At 39.4% G+C, this 24,322-nt stretch overlaps 1 protein-coding gene across 1 annotated transcript; it reads left to right on the forward strand.

Annotated features, from left to right (window-relative positions):
• Positions 1-318: 318 nt before the first annotated feature.
• Positions 319-23,269, forward strand: ergic1 (endoplasmic reticulum-golgi intermediate compartment 1; the record flags this gene model as incomplete). The annotated part of the gene is made up of 10 exons (XM_083890947.1): positions 319-338; positions 9,404-9,465; positions 13,148-13,220; positions 13,696-13,790; positions 17,769-17,893; positions 18,422-18,526; positions 18,610-18,670; positions 18,931-19,031; positions 20,276-20,398; positions 22,193-23,269. The coding sequence occupies 10 exons, from the start codon at positions 319-321 to the stop codon at positions 22,298-22,300; spliced, it is 873 nt and encodes a 290-aa protein (XP_083747073.1). The 3' UTR covers positions 22,301-23,269.
• Between the last annotated feature and the right edge of the window lie 1,053 nt (positions 23,270-24,322).

The following is a 24,322-nucleotide window of genomic DNA, read 5'->3' on the forward strand; positions in this document are numbered from 1 at the left end:
ATTCTGACTGTATCTGTACTTTTAACTTGTAAGAATGACGTCGCACATTCCTGTAGTGAGTATTCTGTGTAAACCGATAAAATGTTAAAACCGCTGTGTCACTTTAAAAATCAACGACGGCTCAAGGCGGAAGAAGAATCAGCGAGAACAGGAAGTCGCTCTCAGCCAATCAGCTTTTGCAAAGCGTCCTAAGCTGACGTCAGCCCGGTACCGACGAACAACCGGTAGCGTTGAAGAAAATCACTGCTGGAGCCTGTTGTTTTTAGCTTTGTTCGCTAACTAACTTCCATAGTCAAACGTGCAAACATCACCATCATCATGCCTTTCGATGTTAGGAGGTGAGTACGGGGCTTCTTCCCTTCACCGGGGTTGAGACATGAGGGGATGAATTAACGGAGGGGGAAAACCCGCAGTATCGTCTTTAACGAGCAGCCCACGATTGCCATGAATGGGTCACTTTGTCGTTTAGGGTCTAGTAACAGCTCGAGTAGATGACCAGGTGGTATGTGCGCTCTTTCCTGTGTATGTGCAAACTTTATTCAGCTTAATAATGATCTGCAACACGTCAGAATTGGGTTGGGCGGTATCCATATCTCGATGAAGAAAAACAAAATCAGATAAAAATCACGGTGAATGATTATTTAAGAGTTCTGAGTGAAAACTGAGGAAACTAGTTACTTGTTTTGAACTTCAAACACACCTTAAAAATAGAGAAACACTCCAGATATCTGAGGTAGAATAGTACAATGTGTGTTTACAACAAACCCAATGAAAACCTGTAGCTTGACCAAATTTAAATGTTCTGTCTCACATCCAATTCACGTACATTCATCAGCATTGAGATTTTACCAAAGTTGCACAAGTGATATCAGAATCAGAATATTTATTTATTATCCCGGAGGAAATAATTTAGTTACAGTTGCTCCATATCAGACTCATTAATACCCCTATCCCATCGGTAGACGGGATATCTGCAACGTCATTCTTACTAATAAAAACTACACTTACAGATTTCTGCAATTCAGTTTTTCACTTTTGCCATTCACATGTATGGGGTTTGTCATTAGAGATATCTACAGTTCAGTTGCGGACTCTGATTCCAGTGTCGGATATCTACAACGTCATTATGGCCAGTCATGAATCAAGTTCAAGATCTCTTTGATACGTTGGCGTCAACAGTGATGTCATTCTGACTAGTGAAAACTGAATTGCACATATCTGAAAATGTGGGCTTGACTAGTCAGAATGACGTCACAGATATCCATACTACAATCACTACTAGTCACAGTGAAGTTACGACTACTCGAAATCATGTCACAAAGTCATTATGACTGGTCGCAATTCACGTTGAAGATATCCTCAATTATCCTCCGTTGAAGATATCGATATTTCCCTTTTTAGATATCTTAAATTAAGTTCCAGATAGTTGTACTGATGTTGTAGATATCTGAAACTGCATTCATGTCTATAATTCAATTGCAGATATCCTGGAATTAGAGTCAGCGACTGAATTGTAGCTATAATATCTTATAGTTATGACGAGTTAGAATGACGTCACTGTAATGGAAATTCTAGATAGTCTAATTTGCCGATTGAATGTTAAAAAGGTGTGGTCATGTGGTCACATAGAAGTTCTTTTTCCAATAAGTTCTGGTGGTGGATGCGCACAGCTCAAAGTTCCCCAATCATATTTTTGAAGCCTGAACTCATAGTTCAAAGTTCTCTACCACAGATAGAAGTTGCCCTTCATTATCATCCTTATTCTCTCCCTTAATCCTTCCATGTGAAGCTCTACGACACGTCTTCTACTTGTATATACATTGTGTGTAGGTTCAACCATGGTTTATTTTCTTCTGATATAAATATAATTGCAACAGACACAAATTGCACAAAAAGGACCCTGTGGAGTATTGCATGCAAGTTACAACACACTAACACACAGTTAGTTCTACTCAGATTTCCATGTTGAAGTGACTCATGTGTTTTCCATGATGTGACTCAGGGCTGCATGGACTCAGAAAATCAGATTGCCAATTGAAATTTTCAAATCAGAGTTGTGTCACAGCAGCATGTGGTCCATATGTGGCATAAGTGAAGATAGTTCTATTATGTAATCTGTCTGGTAAAGGCTAGAAAAGCTGTGGTCTAACATTTTGTGACCAATAGACAGTCGTTACAGTGACATCACCTTCACCTATCTTCTCAATATACATTCAGGACCATTAGCATCCAATAAACAGCTGTCAAAAATACACCAGACTGCAGCCAGTGCACATCCATTCAGCTCATCTATAGTATATTGTACGCAGAGATAGTCGCACCTTTTGTCTTTTGTGTGGGGCTGTTGAAACTGTCAATAGAGCACACCCTAATCAAAATAAAGGACAGGATGTTTGTTGAATGAGCACATTGTTACCGGGCAGATACTGGCCGCTCTGTGGTGATGTTACATTCTGAATACACATAAACCCCTCAGTCTTTGTGAAAGTCGAGGATAATTTTATTACAGGTGTTGCAATTTAAAAAAAAATTGCATCACAATTTAAAAAAAAATTGCATCACCATTAGAACTTCCCAGAAACTATAGGAAGGCGTTTTGTCCAACTAAATTAATTGTTTTAATTGTTCAAATTTGGTGTGGTGGTTAGTTACACATTATTCTGTGCTATGAGTCATAAGATATATTTTTGTCACTTTACAGGGACTTTAATGTCACGAGGCAGATTAGTGCTGAACAATTAACCGATACCATTTTTAGATTAAATGACCTACATCGTATTCTACACACAGAAGAAAACATCTTTGTTTCACACAGATTTGCACACACAGTATTAGTATTTTAAATAAGTAGTATTTTTCAAAAAACAGTTATGAACAGTTACGTAAATATTTTTGAATTTTCTAATAGAGAATGTGAGCTGGGTTTAGACCGTCATGAGACAGGTTATGTTTACCCTACTGATGATGTGTTGATGCAATAGTAATTAATTTCAAAATCGTTCTGCCTTAAGACACGTGGAGGTAATGACAACATTGCGCTAGCTGCAAACAGGTTGGAGTATGACTGAAAACAAAAACACTGGCAATATATTCAGTGCAGTGAATCAAAAGTGAATTCCACACAATACTCGAAAAATATGGGAATTCTGCAGTTTGACATAATAACAAATGCAGTTTATTACTCATGTCTGATAGTATTGCTTGACAGAGCCTGTAATCACATTCTGTTCATGAAAACTAAACGGCACATTAATTGTATCAACAACAATATGCAAATTATTATTTGTGATCCCAGAGTAGCAAATGTTGAATAATTGGTTGATCATAAAAGTTTCATTTACATTTTCCAGTTTCTCGCATGTGAATATTTGCTGCTTTCTCTGTTTTACGTCATTGAAAAAGATATATCTCAGCAGGTTTGTAGTCGTAACCATGGTAACCGGTTTATGAAATTGATCGCCGCTATAGCTCACACACACATGTCTGTGTCTCAGACTGGCAACAGTTGCTGTCATTTCGTGACGCAACGAGCAAAGGGATTTACGGGCACACATCATGTCATGTGGTGTTTCTCTTGATTGTGCCACCGCAGCAGAGATTACCTGAGTTTGATGTCTGTGTGAGAGCAGACGTATCATTGAGTTACGAAGAGGTCATGTCCTGTTTGGATGCTTCGCTTGTCTCGAGTCTCCGACCGTGATCTTACAAAACTTGTGTTGCAACACCTGGAAATCACTCAGTTGACTAAGTAGCTGGTTGTTTCACCCTCTCAGAAACACCAGGGTGTTAGTCAGAACGTGTAACCGTGATTACCAGAAGTTATGCCATACGATAGTGTAGGGTATGTATTTACAGGACGTTGCTGGACTACATCCTTTTTGCCGGTTCAGCATTGTTATGGTGTTCTTTCTATCAGCAAATCACAATATAATACCTTGTTGAGGCACAATTCAAATACTATACATTTCAATTTTGTCTAATCTGCTGATGACTTTTCAAATTAATGGATTAGTTGTTTAGTCATTTTAAAATCAGAAAGCGAAAATGTCTACTGGTGCTTCCTAAACCTGAAAATTATATAGAGAAAGCAGTGATATATGTACTGTCATAGAAAAGCAAAGAAACCAGAAAATATTCACATTTAAGAAGCTGAACATGCAGACCGATTTATGAATTAGTTATCCAAATTTAGCAGTTATTTTACTTTTATTCCAATTAATTTCATTGTTTCATTGTTGTAACTCAACTTTTAATGGTAAAGATATATCATTATCATAATTTTTTATGCATTTCAATTGCAATTTTATGGGTTGAAGTAAGGAGAAAATTAGGTATCTACATGAAGCGTACACTAAACTCTAAATGATCAAAATCTTAAGTAAAAAAAAAGATGCCAAACAGTGCTTGGGATGTTCACAACATCTATTTATTTAAATATTCAGTCTGTATTAAAGTAACAAAAAAGTTTTACATTTTGCCAACTTGTATATTTACATTATCTTAACATTTCCAACAATGATTTTTAACTTAACATAACATTTTGTTTGGTGTCCTGTCCTGGAGGACACAAATGTGGCAAGAAGTGAATATAACTGAACATACCTAATAAGAAAATAAATACTGTTCTTTTTCTTTTGGCTTCTCCCATTTTTGGTTTCTGTTAAAAACTCTAGACATTAGAAAAAAAACACTGGACTCTTGTGAGAACAGGTGAATGTCACATAGTGCACCCTGAGAAATGCCCATAATAATGAATTGGACAGATAACCTAAACAGAGAACTGGCATCATGTGTGAGGGAACTCAGTCTTCTGGCTCTGAGAGAGTTGGTGTGAGAATCAACTCACTGCAGTCAGGTGTGTGTGCCACTGATTGGCGTTGATGAAGCTCAGGTGTGGGGAGTGTTCATATACCCTGAGTCTCCAGAGATCTGTTTTGACTCACTGTCTCACCTTCAGAGGTAGTGAGAGGTTCTCCCTGTGGCTTCTTAAGTTGTCGGTGTATCTATAAACACCAACTCAGAACTTTGTGTGTGTTTGATGTCAGTTGCTTGTTTCCCAGTGTATAACTTGTGTTCCTGGAGAGTTTTGTTGTGACTACTGCTGCAGCCTTTTGGGTTATCAAAGGTCTCCCGGGCAGCATTTGCCTTTCGTTTCGTGTTTTCTGGGTCTCCTGGACAATTCTGCTTTTGAGTCAGCTGCTTGGCAGCAGTGGTTTAATTAATCATTTGAGTGCTTTATTTCATTAAGGAAGCCTGTAGAGGCTCTATACAGGCTTTTTTTCCCCTTTCCAATCTATTGCTATTGCGATTTTGTGGTTAAAGGTGCCATATATAAGAATGTGGCCAAAAACAGTTACTACATTCAAATTCAAAATACACACAATGACCACACAAAAACTGCGTATAGTGAAACACCTGTAGCCTAGCACTACGCAAAGGCAAAAAATCCATCTACTTGCCCATTTAACGTCCACTAATTATAATAAGTGATGATATATTATTTGTATTTGTATTAGTGTGGGATAGAGCCAGGATGACTGTTTGTGATATTTATGATAATTATTTTATGTAACTTGTTTCCTATAGCTTCACATTTACCAAAGTTGTACCAATAGGCTCGTCTAAGTCAGTGAATTTTTTTTTTTTAAAGTATATTTTTTTAGGCTTTTTTGTCTTTAAAGGTGCCATATGTAAGAATTTGGCTAAAAACGGTTACTACATTGAAATTCAAAATACCGGGGTCTTTGAGGTTTCGTTTCTGACGTAACTGGCAACCCGTGGTTGCTCGGCAGCTGAGACTTTACTGACTGCAATGATTGGTAGATGGCGGTAGCTGGCGCCACATGCCAAAACATGATTTCAAAACATAAACCTGATTTGCAGTCTGCAAATATTTTTTTTAATGCAAATATTTTGGCTGTACTGTTGTTGTTGGTGAGTTCAGTTTGTTATATGAACATTATTCCCGAGTCTCTGTGACATATTAGGAGGAATTTACGGCCAGTTGCTTTAGATTTATTACATAATGCACCTTTAACTTTGAGACACCACTGGGTCTGCACCTGTGTCCCAAACCCCCACATTTCCTGACATGTGACAAGTGCAGGTATGCAAATAAAAATCCCCATACTCAAACTGGTAATAGTGTGTATCGGACAATACTGGCCCACTTCAATCATTTATTCAGTATACATAATACTCGAATATCACGTTTTTTATGGCCGAGTTCCACATGACATTGTTTATTGGCTCCAGAGGATGAATCCAAACTGTCCATTCAACGCGGAGCAACACATGTAACGGATGAGCCACTGACTCACTCTCGTTCATTTGCGAGATCTGGTTCATTTAGTGCGGGCTCCTTCTTTGAAATGTGGCCCTGCGCTTGCACTGTGATGGTGTCAACAGAGGGATCATACTGGTACATCATGTCCTCGCAGAACACAAAACATCTGCGCCCTTTTGCAGAAGGCCGAGTCGTGGGAGGTGACGGAGGGAGATGTGTTGACTGTAATTCAGGAAATTACGAAAGGCAACTTTTGACCAAGAGGTGAACTCTCAAGAGACCTCATTAATATTCATGTAAAACAAAGTGTTCTCAGTGAGGGGAAATTAAGTAAAGGCCACATTATACTTCTCCGACTGCGTTTGCGTTATCCGTCTGCGTCACCACGGAGACGCCTCGAGCATTTATACTTCTGCGTCGTGGTGACGGACACTCGCTGCAATTTCCCGCCCGATCAGTAGGGGTCGCTGCGCAAGGTTGTTGTGCTTCTGGCTACAGTGAGCAATGGCGTCCGAGAAAGAAAGGGAGAGAAAGACTGCTGTTGTTGAAAAAGTGGCCGTTTCTCACTTTTCTGTGTCACGGAACGCAGTTTTAAGATAATTTGAGGCGAGAAATTGGCCATTTAGAGTCTAAACATGTGCTGTGTGTGTTAAGATATGACGTATTTATAGTTCGGCAGCGGCGTTATCGGCGGGGATCAGCTCCGCCTCTGTCAGGACGCCCGGAGCGCACTGAGAGCCGGCACAGAGCAGCTTAGCTCGGCCTGTCCTGAGGACCAATCGCAGCTCTTGCCGTCTCCGTAGTCCCTTGACGGAGTGACGGACACTTAAAAAATATTCCGTGCACCCGGAGACGACGCAGAGGCTCTTCGACAGGTTCTGCGTCGACGCAGAGGACTCTGCGTAGCTACGCAGAGCACTTTACGTAGGAGTATAAATTGGGCTTAAGACTGAGCACTCATTCAACCCAAAAATAAATGTGTATCAAAGGTGTGAAAGGATTGTTCAAGTGTACTGAGGACAGAGTAATATAAAGTCTTAAAATGTAAAGATTTATAAAGTGAAGTCAGTACATTTTAGATTGCGTGTTACTCTGGAAAATTCTATTCTGTGTATCTACAACATTTACCCGTACAATTCTCTCGTCATGGAAGGAGTGAAGTGACAACTTGAGTAATGTCCTTGCTCATATGTATATGTTTACATTAGGTCTGGACTATAATTAAATAATGGTATACATTACAATATAATTTCCTTCAATATATCAGCATAACAAACGTAGACATGTGGGACAATATAAAAGTTTCCCATGACGATTATCCTGACCAAAATAAATATTGTGTTGACTGGAGAAATCACTAGGACAGTATGTTGTGAGATAGACAGGATTTTCACATTCAATATTAGTGTTTTCTCTTCACTCTTGTTTGCACGATAAAGGAAATTGATGTGTTTTTTTTTATCAGGATGAGCGATAACATTATAGTATATTGTCCCATAACTAAACTTATATAGTATATATAGTGATTTATAGTTCATACGATGTGAGACCTAACTGATAACTGAATGTTTTAGCTCAGATGTGTGAACTGTTTTGCACTCTGGTGTAAAAAGGAGCCTTTAATTGTCAGACATTTATTGCAATTATGATCAAAATCACAATTACACTATTGGTTACATCCTCTAACCCTAGTTAACATGCATTATTGATATTTACACATACAGATTGTATCCATACAGTGACAGATGCCAGCGGTATTATATACGTACTCTTTATCGTATTTTCAGGAGTATTTCAAATAGTTGCCACTGTATAAAAAGTATAATCACAATTCACATTTATCAAATACACTTTTTAAAGTTGTGTTCCTGACCAGCCTGACACAGTCTGTGGTTTAAATAAATATAGCTGACAATGTTCCAAGGAGTGCATTTTCTTCACAGGACCGTCCACAGTTTATTGGCGAGGTTGAAATGTTTGAGCTGAAGTCACAAAGAGGATAATGGACAAAAGTTTCAAGGTTTTCACATGGAAGTGGCGCTACATCACTGCCTGCTCCACCTGCCTGGTCGTCTCAGGAGATCGGTATACTGAGTCTGGGTGGAGAGGATGTGAGGAAGGAGACTGTCTGTGCATGTGGAAGCTTAACATTCAGGAAGCGTGTTACGGTATAAGCTGTTATTGTGATCCTGATACAGGCAACCGCTCCCTGAATTGTCTGCCCCACATATCCTGCCAGTCTAGGAGATGATAGGACGTTGTTTGAGGAGTTTAGGATCCAAGGATTTCTTGTGCAGTTGATTTAAATAAATAAAGAAGCGAGAGCAGGGAACTATGACCAGAGCTGGAATTGTGATTATATCCCTAAAGCCTCTTGGTGGAAGAAATGTGAAGCGATCCGCGAGTGTTTTTTGGAAGGAGACGAGGAATGAAGGAGAGCCTATAGTGTGCGAGGAAAGCTGAGAAGAGAAAGTGGGTGGTGTTTGTGCAATCGGCAGTGAAGTTTGGGGTCAAAAACGTTTCACTGCCCAAAAAGGACATGCGTAAGAACTCGTGAACCTGAATAGTTTTGGTGTTGAGTCGTTTTCCCCCCTACTCAGCTCCCCAAATAGGCAACAACAGTATTTCACAATTGTTTTCGTGCGCTTCTGATTCACCGATTTACACACAATCCGTTGGTAGAGAAATGATGTTGAAGATTTAAGCATCTACAGACTGTGGATATTTCACTGCTGCAGTTACTGTCCAATATTCTACTAGTTCACTTAACGCCAAGGAAACCTAACAATGTGTTGCGTTTATATTCTTGTTTCTCTCCTTTCATTTGTGTGTGTTTTCCCGTGTCTATGTTCGAGAGTCGTTTTTTGGGGGGTCAAGTCAGAATCACAGAGCACACATTCAAAGAAAGAGGTGTAATGGTTTTGTGTGTGTGTGTGTGTGTGTGGACATGAGTGTGATGGCACTGGTCCACCGCAAACATTCCACCTCTCTTCTGTAATATCGCACAGCCTTATGGGTACAGAATGTGCTTCTTTTCTCAGCGAGCAGTGTGTTTACATTTGTTTTGTTTTTTCTCTCACTCTTCCTTTCCTCTTTTTTCTTCCTTTCCCCTCTCAGATTTGATATCTACAGGAAAGTGCCAAAAGATCTCACCCAGCCCACATACACAGGAGCTTTCAGTGAGTACTTTTTCACACACAACAGGCCAAAACTATGAGCCTGTGTTTTTGGCAGGGTTTTTTGGATATGTTGAACAAATTGCCCGCTTGTATATTTAAAACCACCGAATGTTGAACAGAATTTGCAACAGTGTGCAAAATGTTTGGTTCAGTTTTGGTTAAATAAAGTCCAACTTCTGCTTCTTTTACTATTTTAAAAATGTGCTTATTTGTGTTCTTGCTCAATGTTAGCTGAAAAGACTGACTCATGAATGTGTGCTTAAAAATATGAAAATGCCTCCTTTTAGTCTTTACTTAGACTGATAAGAGGCGACAAAGTGTTAAATTGACATATAGTATTTATTTTACACTTGAATGTAGTGTGTTGGTGATAATTTCAGATGCCACTGGTCTGTTGTTTTGAACTAAGCCAAGACTCTTTGTTGCTAAGCACAAAAATGAATTAGCTACTACTGTTTTACTTTTAGCCTTAATTTTAGCCTTAAATGGCACAAGGCTATGGGTAGCATACTATTTAATTGAAGTATAATATTTATTTTACAATTAAATATAGTGTGTTAGTGATAGAATTTGTTGCTAGGCACAAAAACGAGTTAGCTACTACTGTTTTACTTGCTAATTTTAACCTTAAATGGCACAAGGCTATGGGTAGCATTTAGTTTGAATATTTCAGTAGCATGAGAGTTGGTGTTTGTTTTAGTTGAAAAGAAAATAACCAGAGAAAAAAGTAAAGAAGAAAGCTGTAGCTCAAATATAGTAACAATACTTACCTAAAAACTATGGAGAAAAACTGGAAGGGTGGTCAGAAACATCACAGAACATATTTTCTTTATTGTTTCATTTCAAATTTCGACTGTTATTTAGATTTTTTATCTCATAATTTCGATTTATCCCATAATTATTACTTTTTAGCTCATAATTTGGACTTTAGCTAATACTTTTGACTTAAGCTCATATTTTCGACTTTTTAGCTTATGTGTTTGACTTTTTAGCTCTGCACCTACCATGGTGAGAAACATCGCAGATAGAATACATATTTTTTCAATCTTTTTAGCTGACACTTTTGCCATATCTCATAATTTAGAATTTTGACCATAATTCTGACTTTTGAACTTATAATTCCGAGGTCTTATCCCATAACTATGACTTTCTATCAAATTTTTTGAGTTTTTTGCTCATATTTTTCAGAAGCACTGTGGATAGGATTCATGTTTTTTAGTGAAAAAGAAATACTTTAATGAATCACAAAGGACTGTATTATGGTGAGCGAGAAAGGATTTTCAAGTAACTCATAAGAAATATTAATGTTCGTCTACTACATTCATGATTATCATGATGATAAAAGTTCACCACGATTAATTTATTGTGAGTACTTTTTATATTATTATTATATTTATTAGCAATACAATACAGGTCACAGATATTCACTAATGAGCCATAGCATTAAAGCCAGATATTGTTTTTACCGTTTTTAGATTATAACATGACAAACTGTGTATTGTAATGTATTCTCTATCTTGAAAAATAAAAATAAACAATTAAAGTACCAGTTCATGCTCACTGAGATGAGTGTTTTAGGAACAGGGAGGAGATGACAGCTGTACTTCAAGTACCAGCGTGCCCCACTTTAAAGGTACAGCTTAACTGCACAGTACCTGTTTTAGCACAGTGAGTATGATAAGAATGTTAATGGTCGTGCTCTTTCACTGCCTACAGGCACCTGAGAAGTCATCAGTGGAGATCTGAGTGTGTGTTTTTTTTCCTCTGTCAGGTCATGTGTTTCCTGTTTGTCATCAACATGTCACTGTCCTAATCAGGGATTGTGTTCATTATTCACGGCTTAATAGAATACACAACACCGGATGACACATTTTTGGCTCCGTCGGTTTGCAATTGTTGATTATTCGCTGGTCATGTGATGACGGTACACAGGAGAACAAAATGATCAACTGATGACAGCGTGGATAAACAGTGTAATCACTGACAGATAGTGAACACTTTTAATCAATTTCAAACACTTCTGTGGGTGACAAAGAGTAGAATGAGATTTCTAAAGATAAACACACACACACACTCACACCGTTTCCACCCATAAGGAAGTTCTTCCTGTATGGAGTGGACTCCCTTCCTGTCTCCATCCTCTGTCTAGGGGTGAGAGCATGTGGTTGATTTGGATATTAGAGAGACCTGAACTGCTTCACCCACAGCAGTTTTGCTTACATTTTGATTTGCCTGGTTCAGAGACGACCAGAAAACAGGCTCCCTCTTTTCACAAAAGGTCAAATATTTAACCCCGTCTGCTTTTGTTTTTGTTGTGGTTTAGGGTCACATTCCTGTGGGTTCAATTTGATGGTATTTACTTTGAACAATACATCTGTTTTTTCTTCTACCATGGTTTTCCAGAGGCCAACACACTGTAGACATAATGTATGTCAGTTGTCTGACGCAATAGCAAATGATTTATATAATGTTTTTCATGTTTGTTTTTAAATATTTGTCAAATGTTTAACATATTCGTTTGCCCTGCTTGTGCTGACCTAAAAAAACATCTAATTTTGTTGCTTTGTGTGGGCAAAGTGAACTTTTTAAGCCGAACGAAAATAAATAGAACATCTAGTCATGGAAATGTGCTAGTTTCAGACTGATTCATCGTATTACTGTATCTGAGTCATTTGTCAAAGTTCTGATAAAAAGGCTTTTAGAATAAAGCAACTTCTGAGCCCCTTTCATCTCATGTACAGGCTTTAATTTTGAGATCTCAATGATGACTCATCTGCCCTATTGTTTCAGTCTAAGCCAGTAGCTGTGTACTACTCTCATATTTTGTAATCACCATTGCGCCCTGAGGCTCAAAAGGCTTTGGATGAACCTGAATTGGTGATCTGTGTGTCATAGTGACACTCCCTATTGAACACCACTTTTATGTAAAGTCTCTGTCAGCCACAAGGGTTGGCAGTGACGCTCCGACAACCACAAGGTCATGTGATGGTGTGATCCCAGGAGACAGTCGTCATGTAAACACGCCTCCCCTCGCTGAGTGAGTGAGAGCTTTCTGATGAAGGCTCTTGCCATACCAGATAGGCCACAGTTACGTGGACACGCAGACACGTGACATTGTTTTATGTGACACTTGGCTGATTTGTTTGACACATGAAGTGAAACAGGCAGCCTGACTCCTTCCCCTTTTTTCAAACCCAGACTTTATCTTGGCTCGGACTTGACAAAAACACCTCATTTTTAAAGTTAATATTCCTTCTCTGCTCCCTGTACAATTTTTTGTTAAATCCTTCAAGCTTCACGTGAAGAGCCATTTTTGGTCTTGGGTAATTGTCTGCGAGTTTGTTCGAGTTGTAATTTGAAAAGGTTGTACGTGGCATGAGCTCACCTTTTTCAAAGCAGATATGCGGTAATGGCTGCCTGTTGTGCTGCTATAAAATGTTTAATTAGTGTGAGAAGATGCTTAAAAACCTGCATAATGGCAGGACTTAACACCGCCAGTAAAACAGCCATTTAGGAAAAGATTTTATAGCTGCCATGATTTCATTAATGTCAGGATCTTAGGTCAGCCGCTTGGATGGCGTCATTTATTGAAACGTGAGATTAGTATAAAAGAAGTGCCATGTGTAAGTAAGCTCAGCGGTGACTCGATATTCAATCTGACTTTCTTTCTCTTTGCCCACAGTTTCCATCCTCTGCTGTGTCTTCATAATCTTCCTGTTCCTGTCTGAGCTGACGGGATTCATAGCCACTGAAATGTACGTATTGTACCAAATCATCCCCCTCACCCCCCTCCCCAACAACTGCCGCTTACCCCACAACATCCTGTGGTTTTAACACAGTCGTAACACCGTCCCCTCTGCCACCTGAAATTGACTTCATCGTGAACGTTATTGCTCACATTATGATGTATTTTGCATGACCTGTGTTGTAACCAGTGAACAGGGTCAATTTGGTCGCTGGGAATTGGCTCTGTGTATGAGTCAGCCTCTTGGCCATGTGTAATAAGGGACTACTTTGGGGAGGGTGTGACACAAAGGAAATGAAACAGAGAGAGAGAGACAATGTTCTGTACTTTGGCAGAGGATTAATCCTTTGACTTTTTAATGAGGTTAGCTAAGAACATGTTGTCTGGGGAGAAAATGTCTTTGTGCCACTTATTTGCTCTCTCTTTTATTTTTCTTTCCATTTCAGCTTTTCTAACCTTTGATTTCTTTTCTCTGTCCATGACAGTGTAAACGAATTGTATGTGGATGATCCTGATAAAGACAGTGGTGGGAAGATAGATGTGAGTTTAAACATCAGTTTGCCAAACTTACACTGTGATTGTGAGTATATACATATATACATATATATACACATGCAACTCTCAGTTTCTCTGCCACACTTCCTTTTTGTCTGTTGTCTTTCCCACACTGTTTATGTTTGTTGTCCCTTTTCAGACAGTGTCATACTTTCCTCTAATTTAACACAGCACACCCTCACTGGGCTTCTCTGATATTCAACCACTAAAACATGTTTTGTTGCAAACAAAAATGCAAGTAAATAACTATAATTGTACATCTTAATCAATGTGCTTAACTATTTGGTCAAAAATAATAATTGTATTTTAGCATTAAAAACATAATTTCAATTAAAGAGCTTTTACATGCTGGTGTACTAACCGTATGTAGAAGCTCTTGAAACATGATTTTGATAATTACCAATGCTGTTCATTTGTTGCTCTGTTGAAATTGCACTTATTTTTCCTCAAGAAAATTCAGGTTTTGTAAAAAAAAAAAGATACTTTATTGAATGTAAACCAAAGGAAAATTACATTTAATAAACATGTAAATAAATTACAGGTTATTATGCTATTATTTTACACGTCCGGCCCACTTGAGATCAAGTTGCGTTGTATGTGGCCCCTGAACTAAAATAAGTTTGACGCCCCTGTTATAAATGCTTCAAATGGCACACTAACACGGGTCATTTAAATTAAATCATTTAATTGATTAATTGCCCAGCCCTACTTTTATTTGACCTGGTTTTATTTTAACCGTGAACCCAGATGTCACTGAACATATTAACACCAATCACCTAATTGGGCAGATGTCTTTGACACTTGTAGATGTATCACATTACTTTGGGAATGCCTGCACTGAAGAACAGATTCAGCACATAATAGTTTGTTTACCTCGCTGTGTTGTCTTTCTCTAAATGACACCAACAACCAAAGGTCCAGGTTGTGTTGCCTCGGTTCGCTCTCGTGCTGCCGCACAGCTGCGCTCTGAGTTTGATATATAAAGTCTGTTGGCTCATCTACTGTACCTCGATGTCAGAGAAGTGAGCAGGCTGAAGCCGTCACCGACTATTTACTCATCATGACTCTGCTCAGAAACTATGTCCACTGACAAATCACACACACACTGGTGAGGCTCAGAAAGCACACATACACACACACATAGTCATTAAGTTGGAGCAATATCCAAAAATGGTGAAGCCAATAAAGCCTCATGAGAAAAAATGAAATCCAGATTTGTGTCAGAGAGACTGGGGTAAGCCGACACACAGCTGTTGACCATGTGTTTTTTGGCATGTGTTCTATAAACAAAGTACGTCCCCTGCCGCTTTCAATGAAATCGTTTGACGGTGATTACATGTATGCTGGTTTTGTTTATTTTCAGAGTCAAAACTTCTTTTTTTTCTGCAGAAATGTGGGGCTCTCTGAAAATATCAGGCCAAACGCGTCGGTGTAACCACAGTGCAGCTGCATGTAATGAGCAAAAATGTTCCTCAGCCCTCCCTCCCCCGCGACTGTGGGTTAATATTATACAACAGTTTATTTTCCAGGCCTGCAAACAGGTTGTCACACATTACAAATTTACTTGGAAGAGAGAAAACATTCTTCTCATCATGGAAAAAAACCTTTTGACTATTTATCTGCTCCACGGACTTTGATTTGTGACTTCATGGAAAAGTGGAGCCTCATGTAATACCCTTATAATAATAATCCCCTCTACATACACACACACTGTACATGTTCACACTTGGAGTCTTAAAAGTCTTAAAAAGGAGAAAGACCAGCTCCCACACTCTCAGTGGCAGACTTTGATTTGTGCACGGTATTTTGAGATCGGCATCGAGAGGAGATCAGGTTGAGTGAGAGGTCAAATTTGTCTTGAATGTCAAAGGTTAGACCGACGCTATGTGGATGTTTTTAGCACAGATCCTGTAGACGTCCTCTCTCTCTGCACTGCTGGCCAACACTGAGCACAGCAGCCTCTGAAAATAGGCCACTGGCCAGTGTGCCAGTGCACAGCGGCTTGCAGGGGGGTGGTGGGGTGGTGCGGTCAGTCGAAATGGAAAATCACAGACGGAGAGAAGATGTGTTTGGACTCGGTGTGTTTACTTTGTGGCCTATGCTCTACAGGATATTGGAAATTAGTCCTTTATTTTTATGTCAAGGTGTGTTTTTGCTTATTGAATGTGGCTAAGAAGATGCAGATAACGATTATTCTCATTATAGGGGAATCTATGTTTAAGTTTTTTTGATTTAGGGCTGTGTAGTGATTATTAAGTTTTGACATAGTCTCAGTATCGATATTTGGATGTCGAAACACTTATTTTGTTACCAATTTAATTAAATCATTTTTGGAAAAATTTAATGAATTGCACATGACCGTAAACTTTCTAGTCTTATGTTTATTCTGTGCATTTTATATCATCTGGACATTAAAGGTCCCATATTATGCAACTTTTTAATCATTTAAACCCTTATATTTGGGACTCTGGAGGTCCTATCAGTCAGCAAAGTGTGAAAAAAGATGACTCTCATGTTTTTGTGGTCCTCCTCAGTCTAAGTACAGGAGATAAAACACGCGATGTTGACTTCCGCGCTCATTGGGACGTCATAATGCGCTAAATAAGTTGTCTCGCGGAGCTCCGCTTTGTCCGTAAAACACACGAGAGTGCTGGCGAGGGCAACGGTATCGGAAAACCGGAAGTCCGCGAAAGGTTCTATTCTTGGCTCCACAGTTTAGCACAGAGTTCTACACAAACTTCCAGCCTCAGTGGATTTATCTGTCCAGTGGATACATGTTATATATGACGGCAATGTGCCTGCTAGAGCCTGCAAATGATCACTTTTCCAAATGCTAACTGCTGTTGGCTCCCAGTAGCCTCTGTGGCTTTTTTTAAAGAGATGCTACTAAACAGAACATTCTGAACAGGGCTGTTTTAGCAGGGTGATTGAACTGCTGTGGTGTTTCATCCTTAAGGTATTTTGACCAAAGCATGTCACAGACATGTTCATTAGGACACCAGGGAACTAGGTTAACTTGGAGGAATAGGGTATAATATGAGACCTTTAAGCAAGTGCCTGCTGCTCAAAACGCAACACAGACACACTCACACACAAGTGTAAACGTACAGAGATTCTCCTCTTCACACGTTAGAAAATAGTTTATAAGAATTAGACTAAAGTCTAGTCTGTTGTTAAACTGTGAACAAAATGGTGAAAGTGTTGGTTAAACATGTGGTTTGAAACTAGAACATTTATGTTGATATTCTACAAATACTGATGAACAGAGACATTCAGCAGCTTCGACCCCCCCCCCCCACACAAACACACACACACACACACCCAATAAAGCCTGTGGTTGTGGTTCCTCCAGAATGCCGCTGAATTTTTCATGACTCGGAAACTAACTAACTTTAAACATTTAAATTTGGCAGGGTGGTCAGTCACACATTTTCCTGTGAGGTCAGAAGAGACATTTTTCATCGCTTCACACGCACTTTAAGTTCTGTTTTCTTCTCCTATTGACACTCGTGTGATTAACTCCTTCGATGTCAACCTTTGATACTGAACAACACATTTTTGATATTACAAAGGTATTGCAGTTCAATATGCATCTACAAGTTGTTATGGCCGTTCAACAATCTGTAATGATGTTTTTTTGACGTGTGTGCGATTTTGTGCTTGTGTAAGCACTAAGTTAAACCCATGATGTCATTTTATTTTTTTATTGCATTGTGGTCAAAGGTCAGATCTGAGGGAAGCAACCGATGTTTGCTATAGAGCTGTTGAGTTGATTATTCAACAACTTCAACAAGTTTGTTGCTTTTTAAACAAAACCTTTACTTTAAACACATCAGTGGGGGGTTTGGAGCATTTTTTGGATACAAATAAAGTAATAATAAAGTATTTGAAAATAAAGAAAAATGTATTTATTAAATATTCTTTCTTGTTCTTTACATATTTTAATTGTGATTAACAAAGTTATCTGTGTAACTGTTAATTGTGTACTATTTTGTTCTTCCAGTGGTGGGTTTGGACATCCAGGATGAGATGGGCCGCCATGAGGTTGGTCTCATTGACAACTCCATGAAGATCCCTCTCAACCAAGGTGACGGTTGTCGCTTTGAGGGAGAGTTCACCATTAACAAAGTAAGGCCTCATGACATAATGAAACCCACTTTCAGGAAAAGTGTTTTTTTATGACGACAAATCAGATTGTGGGATGTTAGTTTGTGGTTATATATGTTGTGTATTTGGCTTGGAGGCGAGTCAAATGAGGCCCTGTCTGAGTCCAATGACGCTGACCTACTTCTCCCTCTTGGCTAAATTGTGTTATGTTAAATGTAATTACTCAAGGTTTTTTTTGCTTACATCTGACAGCATAGTGAAATTTGGGTCTTGTGATGCCTTATTTGTTCCACCGCTACTCTGTGCGTCACTGCGTTTAAAATGATTAACCCAGCAGTTGCACATTTAACACTCTCACTCGTGGAATAATTGCAAATTTCTGGAACATGTTAAAGTGGATAGATTTGTCCTCCGGAGGAGGAAGAGGGGGCAAGGGCCATTTAGTGTCCGACTAAGCGCGAGTGCATGATCAGGCTTGATCACTAGATAAGTTAATGTGTTACTGGTGCTCGTGCTGTTACCCACGTTAGTCTCTCTGTCTGTCCCCAGGTGCCAGGAAACTTCCATGTTTCAACACACAGTGCCACAGCGCAGCCCCAAAACCCTGACATGACCCACAACATCCACATGCTGGCCTTTGGGGCAAAGCTCCAGGTCAGATCTCACACAAAAGGCGCTTTGAGCAAATCTGCCGGAAAACAACGCTAATTCCGGCAAATTTCTCTCTTCTGTCACAGGTTCAAAAAGTGCAAGGAGCCTTCAACGCATTGGGAGGGGCTGACAAGCTGTCATCTAACCGTATGTACACACACATTGCACATGTACTCATCACGACCACAGTGTGACTTTTATGTAAGACACGATGCAGTGAAATGAAGACGCCAGCTGAAACCAAATCAAGTTTCCACTCGATTTGGTTTCAGCTGACACTGCACCTTTAGAAAGAGGAAAAAAAAAAACTCCAGTCAGATGCGTCATGATCACAACCACATCCATGTTTGGACATTTAAACCCCCATTTAAAAAAAAAAAAATGTAATAACTTTTTTGTGTTTGCAGCTCTGGCCTCACATGACTACATACTGAAGATTGTCCCAACAGTGTATGAAGATCTCTCAGGCAGACAGAGGTTCTCCTACCAGTACACAGTTGCCAACAAGGTTCTGTATCCTTGCTTTTTTTCTTCTTTCCATCCTTCCCATGAGGTCATACCACATATATAGTTATGTGTTTTTTTTCACTCGTCATGGAAGCAGCGTGGCCATCCCAGCATATGGCCCGAGCACGTACTGCTATGTTAACATGTTCACTCACCCAGAACTGCAAAGCTCACCCTCAGTCACTGGAAAAGTTGCCTAGATGTCAACAAACCACAAAACTCACACACACGTCAGGAACTGTGTCGTCTGCACTGACAGCTGGGTTTGGAGTTTGGAGTAATAACAGTCCAGGTCAGCTGTGAAGTAGGGAGGATGAGGGCCTGAAGAAAATCCAAAATCACATGGTACGGTTTATAAATACAGGTCCAGCTGAGGCACACATCAGGACCTGGACTTCAGCAAAAAGTCTATTTTCAGTGCGCAGTGTTTTATTATATATTTCAGTGTGATTCATAGAAACTGAGATATCGCTTACATCAGGTAGCAGAAGCCTCCTCCTGCTTACTTCATCTTAGTGTTAGCCAAATTTCTTCTCTTTCATGACAGCTATTCTCTTTAACTTTAGAATGTTTACAGCCATTTTAAAGTCTGGTATCCACCTAATCCTAAAGATGCATCACTCATCAATGTACAAGACTATATCAAGTATTTCCACAATTTAACCATTTTTTTTAACTGCTGGAAAATAACATTTAGGGCTGCAACCATGTGATTATTTCCATAGTTAATTGATTTTCTTGAGCAAGCATTAGGTCTGTAAAATGAATCTGTTTTATTAGTTATATGGAGTAAAGAAACCAGAGTATATTCACATTTTAAAAGCTGGGAAAATCAGAAAGCTTGTTTTAATAATGAAAAAAAACCTCTAACTGATTAATTTAGTAATTGATTAATAATCAAGTAATTGTTTCAGCCGTAGTAACATTTGAACTTTCAGACTGGCCTTTGCATTTTAAAGATAAAAACAAAGCACTTAATTAATTATATATAAAGTTTCCATAACAATCACCCACTTTTAGACATAACAGAGCAACTTTTTAAATGAATTATTATGAAATAATGTATTGTTGTTGTTTTTTTTAAAAGATTCATTAAAAAAGAAATTGTTTTCATCGCCAACCTGCAGTACCTTCTTAGCCCACTAGGCGGTTGTGGCCCACACTTGGGTCATCATTGATTTTTTTGATGTCACAATGTTGGCAACAACTTAAATTGATTGATTTTCTTCTTCCTAATCCACACAGGAATATATCGCTTACAGCCACACGGGCAGAATCATCCCGGCCATCTGGTTCAGATACGACCTCAGTCCGATCACAGTCAAGTACACAGAGAGGAGGCAGCCATTTTACCGCTTCATCACGACAGTGAGTAAAATCACCATCAGATTTTGACAGAAACTAAAAGTATTTTCTTAACAGTTTTGTTTGTAGAAAAAACATCATCTCCCGTGTTCATTTCCCTGCTTCCACTCCCACCTGACCCTTTTAGTTGTGGAATTTTTCCCTGCACCACCTCATGAGGAAAGTTTCCTGTTGACTGATGATGATGTGGTCAGGAGTAGATTGGCTGCTTAGCTGATGAGCTACACCATTAGTTGTCTTTGTGTGTTGTCTGAGTATATCATGACCTAAGGCAGGCGTAGGAGATGACTGTGCTTATAGTGTGATTATGAGTCATGGTGAAAGATCGAGTCAAGCAGCAACAGTTATGCTGAATACCAGCGCATACCGAGGCCTCAGCATAATGTATTATTGTGATTAAATTTGATTAAAGGAGACATGTTATGCAAAATCAACTTTTTAATCATTTTATTACTTATATTTGGGACTCTGGAGGCTCTATGAGGAGGCAAAGTGTGAAAAAAGATGACTCAGTCATGTTTTTGTGGTCTGTCTCAGTCTAAGTACAGGAGATAAAACACGCAATGTTGACTTCCGCAGGGTATCTGACGTCAGAGATGGAATTGTTGTCTCACGGAGCTCCGATTTGTCCCTAAAAAACTTGAGAGTGCAGGCGAGGGCAATAGAGAGCAGAAGTCCTCAAAGTGTTCTATTCTTGGCTGCACAGTGCAGCACAGAGTTCTACACAAACTTCCAGGCTCAGAGGATTTCCGTGTCCAGTGATTACATTTTATATATGACGGCAATGTGCCGGCTAGAGTCGACAAATGATGGCTTTTCCAAATGCTAACTGCTGTTAGCTGCCGGAGCCTCAGTGACGCTGACGTGGTTTCCTGTGTCTCATTTGCATTTAAACTAGTGCTGGGCACTAGGTTAACGCATGACGCGTTTGCATGACGTTAGCACTGGAGTCCAAGCACAGTTTACCAGTTAGCTCCGTTAGCTGCATTAGCTCCTTTAGCGCTGTTAACGCGCCTACAGTCGAACTGGAGCGGTATGTTTATTAAACAAAAAGAGGAGTGCTACAAATAACCAGCGGACCTGTGTTCTGCGTATGTGTGCCTCTGTTTTTAAAGTTTAGCGTTACTTTAGAGCAGGGGTCTCAAACTCAATTTGCCTGGGGGCCGCATGAGTTTGAGTCTGGGTGAGGCTGGGCCGCATCTCTGCCGCTGAGGATGCGCGGACGCACGTTTAAGTGAAAACAGAATCACATATAGGCTGCTATAGTAACTTGACAACAGCTGAGATGACGCGATATAGATGTGTGTGTGTGTGTAACTGATGTTTTGAATCAACAGCTGCTACAGTCTGCAGCTTTTTTCTCTCCCACTTGCGCCGTTCTTCCTTATCGTCACTGCGGGCCGCACTTACATTATACTTTGATATCAAGTGGGGGGCCACAAAATATCGTCCCGCGTGTATCTCGGGCCGCGTATCTGAGAATTTAGAGATTCATTCACGCAAACTTGACGTCACACACGTGCGTTAACGTTAACCACCACTATCGCGTTAACACGCCCAGCACTAATTTAAAGAGACAGGCACAAAACTGACCGTTCTGAACAGGGCTGTTTTGGCAGGGGGATTGAACTGCTGTGGTGCTTATTTTAAACAAAGCATGTCACAGACTTGTTCAGCAGGAAACTAGGTTAACTTGTAGAAATAGGGTATAATATGTCTACTTTAAAACCCGGCTAATGCTAATGCCATTTATAATCTGTTGAGGAAACATCTGACAGACTGATTTTCTTTCTGCAGATCTGTGCCATCGTCGGCGGGACGTTCACAGTCGCGGGCATCATCGACTCCTGTATATTCACCGCTTCAGAAGCCTGGAAGAAGATCCAGATCGGGAAGATGTCATGAGGATGGCTCCTCCTCACTTTTCGCCCCACATCTCTATTTATAAGTGCAAAGTTGATAGCCTGTTCGCTAAATCCAGTCCTGCCTGAAGGCGACTTCCTTCTGAAGCGCGCTCCGGCACACAATTTAACTACCAGGCTAACCACGCAACTACTGCTTCTCACTTACCAAAGCTCCTCTCAGCTTCCATCAGCTCGACTGACGTGTGGACGCGGACTATCACATGTCCACTTCCTGCATCTTCAGACGGAGCAGAGGAGAGAAGGGAAGCTGTTTTGATACTGCGGAGATGAAGTCTTAAGTATCGGTGTCAGGGTTCGACTCGTGTGGGTGAGGGCTGGTATTTTTAGAATCAAGGGAAAGAAAATAGCCGAGATTTGTGCTGACGTTCAGTGTTAAAACACTTAAGTGATATGTAATGTAGTATCCTACTTTGAGTCGAACACAAAATCACTTTAATTATACTGTGTTTATTTCCCTAATACTGCAAAAGGGTCTGATTATTTGAAGTAAGTGTTGCTTTGTGTTTATTTCATATTTCCTGTTATTTCATCTCCAGTATTCAGACTGTGCCTTTGGGTTTACTCCTCCATCTTGAAGGATTATAATCACCTTTTATTACTAAAACTTTCATTAATGTTACTGCTACAGTATTTTTTTTTTACACTGGGATCATTCGTCTATCATTCCATCAGTACAATATGGTTCATCAATGCTGGATTATTCCACAGTGCTTTTTCTTTTTATACAACAGGTACATGAATGTGTTTACTTAAGAGTTATTCCATGAAGAACTTGTGAGATTTGGTTTTGTTAAAGAGGGAATACGCAAGAACCGGGAAGGTATTTTTTTATTTTATTTTTTTATTTCCTTTCATACAATTGTCACTGCAGATTTTTTTCTGATCGTGATTGGTGATCATTTCAGGGCCTGCAGAGAACAGTCTTTCCTCTGTTCAGGTCATTTTAAGTTCTGTCTCAAGTTTCTATGTAATGCTATGTGTTCCTCAAGTAAAGGCACCATAGAAGACACTGACTGTTGTATTTGTACTTTATTTCTATAGATCACTGGTTCTCAAACCTGTTATACCAAGCACCACCTGAGAAAATATTGAGGCAGATTTATTCCCAATAAGATGATTTGCTCTCTCATCATCGTCCTCTTCCTCACATATACTTCACACACTGGTATTGCAGAATTAGAGTAAGATGCAGTGAGAGATAAGCTGATTATTATAAAATTGTTTTGTTATTTGTCCCTTTTTCTACGCACTACACATCTCTGGTATATACACTACCATTCAAAAGTTTGGGGTCACTTAGAAATGTCCTTATTTTTGAAGGAAAAACACTTCAATGAGTATAACATTAAAGGAATCAGAAATACACTCTATACATTGTTAATGTGGTAAACGACTATTCTAGCTGCAAATGTGTTTTTAATGGAATATGTACATAGGTGTGTAGAGGCCCATTTCCAGTGTTCTAATACATACGTACATTGTGTTTGCTAATCGCGTTGGAAGGCTATTGGATGATTAGAAAACACTTGTGCAATGATGTTGGCACAGCTGAAAACGGTTCTGCTGGTTCTTTGACAAAAGCAAAGTTTGAAGGGCAAAATTATTCTAATTCTAATCTTGTCAATGTCTTGACTATATGTTCTATTCATTTTCCAACTCTTTTGATGAATAAAAGTGTGAGTTTAAATGGAAAACACAAAAATATTGTATAGGTGACCCCAAACTTTGTATACAGTAGAAGAGTATTTCTGTACGGTACGCAAGCTTCCTCTGGTGGTACACGTACCACAGTTTCAGAACCATGGCTCTAGATTGTTCTAAATTCAATTGTCTTCCTGTTTTATAAAAATGTTTGCACAGGCTTATTTTAATCTATTATGGAAGGGTATTTAAGAACTCCTTGTGCCAGTGCCAAGTCCAAATAAATGGGGGTGAAGGGCATCCTGCATCAAATCTTTCGGTAAGTCAAATATGTGGATCACTGACAAGAGGACATGAGGGT

Source organism: Microchirus variegatus (assembly GCF_963457635.1).
Source record: "Microchirus variegatus genome assembly, chromosome: 6".
Taxonomy (NCBI): Eukaryota; Metazoa; Chordata; class Actinopteri; order Pleuronectiformes; family Soleidae; genus Microchirus; species Microchirus variegatus.